This window comes from Styela clava, chromosome 12 (genome assembly GCF_964204865.1).
Source record: "Styela clava chromosome 12, kaStyClav1.hap1.2, whole genome shotgun sequence".
Taxonomy (NCBI): Eukaryota; Metazoa; Chordata; class Ascidiacea; order Stolidobranchia; family Styelidae; genus Styela; species Styela clava.
Genome location: NC_135261.1, coordinates 16489154 through 16490857, shown reverse-complemented (window position 1 = coordinate 16490857; position 1704 = coordinate 16489154). Strand labels below are relative to the sequence as shown.

Here is a 1704-nt window from a genome sequence, read left to right as displayed (position 1 = left end):
GTTCGAAATTCAAGTAGGGTCAAAAATTCTCAACGAATCTCCAACACTCGTTTTCAAACTGTTTCCTCGTAGGGCGTCATTCAACTCAAGTAGTGGATGACGTAATTCGTTCACCTCCGCGATGCTGATTCAGATATTGAATTTCCAGTCTCATCAACATTTTATCGCCTGTCATGTATGAAGGCCATATATATATATATCGACAGAGTAAAGTATTTTTTTTCACTGGTCATTTCCATTGTATATATATGAACTATAGCGAGAGTGTTAGCAGATACATTAACGATTGTCTTAATTCATTGATTTATCAATATTCATAAACGAGTTCCCGGAAGATCCTAAAGCTTGCTTCTAATTAATTACCGACCCTCCATTAGCGTTGCTGAGAACGTCTTCATATGGTATGACGCAAGAATGTCCTCCTAACAAATTCATTCCAATTTCTGTTGATATTTTAGTGCGTGTGCTGGTTTTCTCAAAGATCATTCCAAGTGATTTTCCTTCCAGCTTGCGGAATCTATTCGAATGCAGTAGGATAAAACAAACAATTGATCTTAACCTAAAATGATCATTAACATCAACTTATCGGCGCAATGATCATTAGAAGGATATTTAAATTTGATGGTACGTCTCCATCATTACACCATAGCTTACAAACTTATTTTTAAATAATTTCCTCAACTATTTTGAAGCGTAACTTATGAATTAACAGACAAATTGTATTATTAATGGCGATTTATTGCACTTTGAATAAATTTAGCGTATACCAAGTTGAATAGATTTATAAAAACCATGCATAAATTGTGGCCCCGCTATTTATAACATTTATAAAGGCGATATCGATGCTTAAGTGTACTTATGAAAGTTTTCCTGGATCACGTAACAGCTGGTCGGTTATTGCTTCCTTCATCATCTAGATTCTAGAACTATATGCTACAATGAAATCGACCTAGAGTATGATCGAGAGGGATTCAAAAAAGCGAGTTCATCATATATATATGACTGAGCTGTCTTATGATCTTTTCGATTCCCAGGATAAACACAGAAACCCTACCCTATTCCTACCCTTCTCAATCTTCCACGACAAAGGAAGACATTGGGAAAGATTTGTAATACCTTTCGTTCAGTTGCTTCATCCTTAACTTTAGGTCAGCAGCACTGCTCAATAAATGAAGAAGATCTTCTCTAGTATAGTCTGCTAGTGAAAGCAAACTTCTTCCTTTCATCGAGATGTCCTGCTGTCGACATATCTGAGCATGATTTGTAGATGCAACACTGTGGGCATGAAAAGGTAAACAATAAACTAACTCTGTTTTTTATTTGTAAAAAAAAGTAGTTTGGGTTGATTTAAATATGTATTTCCTACCTTTTTGGTGATGTAGATTGTTTTCGAATATGAGTAACACATCTGAGTGCATTACATCGAGGCAGTGTTCGATGAATCCACATTCTATGTAGTATGTTTTTACCGAGTTTCTCATATATATGAATATTATTTCTGTACTTTATCCAATTGCGTAAGGAATGGGAAAGTTATATTTGTATATATATATATATATATAAATACTAATATAGACAGTATTTCTATATTTTATAAGCCGATAATAAAGGACGTAACCATTCAACGGTAGGTGCATCGTGTGCACTCACTTTTCTCACACCTTTCTCTTCAAACTAGTCGTTTACTTCTTCCGATAACACTCA

The 1704-nt window shown here is 34.7% G+C and overlaps 1 protein-coding gene across 1 annotated transcript; it reads right to left on the bottom strand.

The window, feature by feature from the left end:
- Window positions 1-351: 351 nt before the first annotated feature.
- Window positions 352-1449, bottom strand: LOC144430612 (ornithine transcarbamylase, mitochondrial-like). Its single transcript, XM_078118623.1, has 3 exons — window positions 1367-1449; window positions 1117-1275; window positions 352-517 (listed from the first exon to the last, which is right to left on the bottom strand). The coding sequence occupies exons 1-3, from the start codon at window positions 1447-1449 to the stop codon at window positions 352-354; spliced, it is 408 nt and encodes a 135-aa protein (XP_077974749.1).
- Between the last annotated feature and the right edge of the window lie 255 nt (window positions 1450-1704).

Bases quoted from the DNA above. Each gene is read 5' to 3' on its own strand.
- LOC144430612 (XM_078118623.1), bottom strand. From the start codon at position 1,449: ATGTGGATTCATCGAACACTGCCTCGATGTAATGCACTCAGATGTGTT. The intron at 1,276-1,366 runs GTAGGAAATACA...TCATGCCCACAG, and splicing joins CAATCTACATCACCAAAAAG to TGTTGCATCTACAAATCATG. The intron at 518-1,116 runs GTATTACAAATC...GCATTCGAATAG, and splicing joins ATGAAGCAACTGAACGAAAG to ATTCCGCAAGCTGGAAGGAA.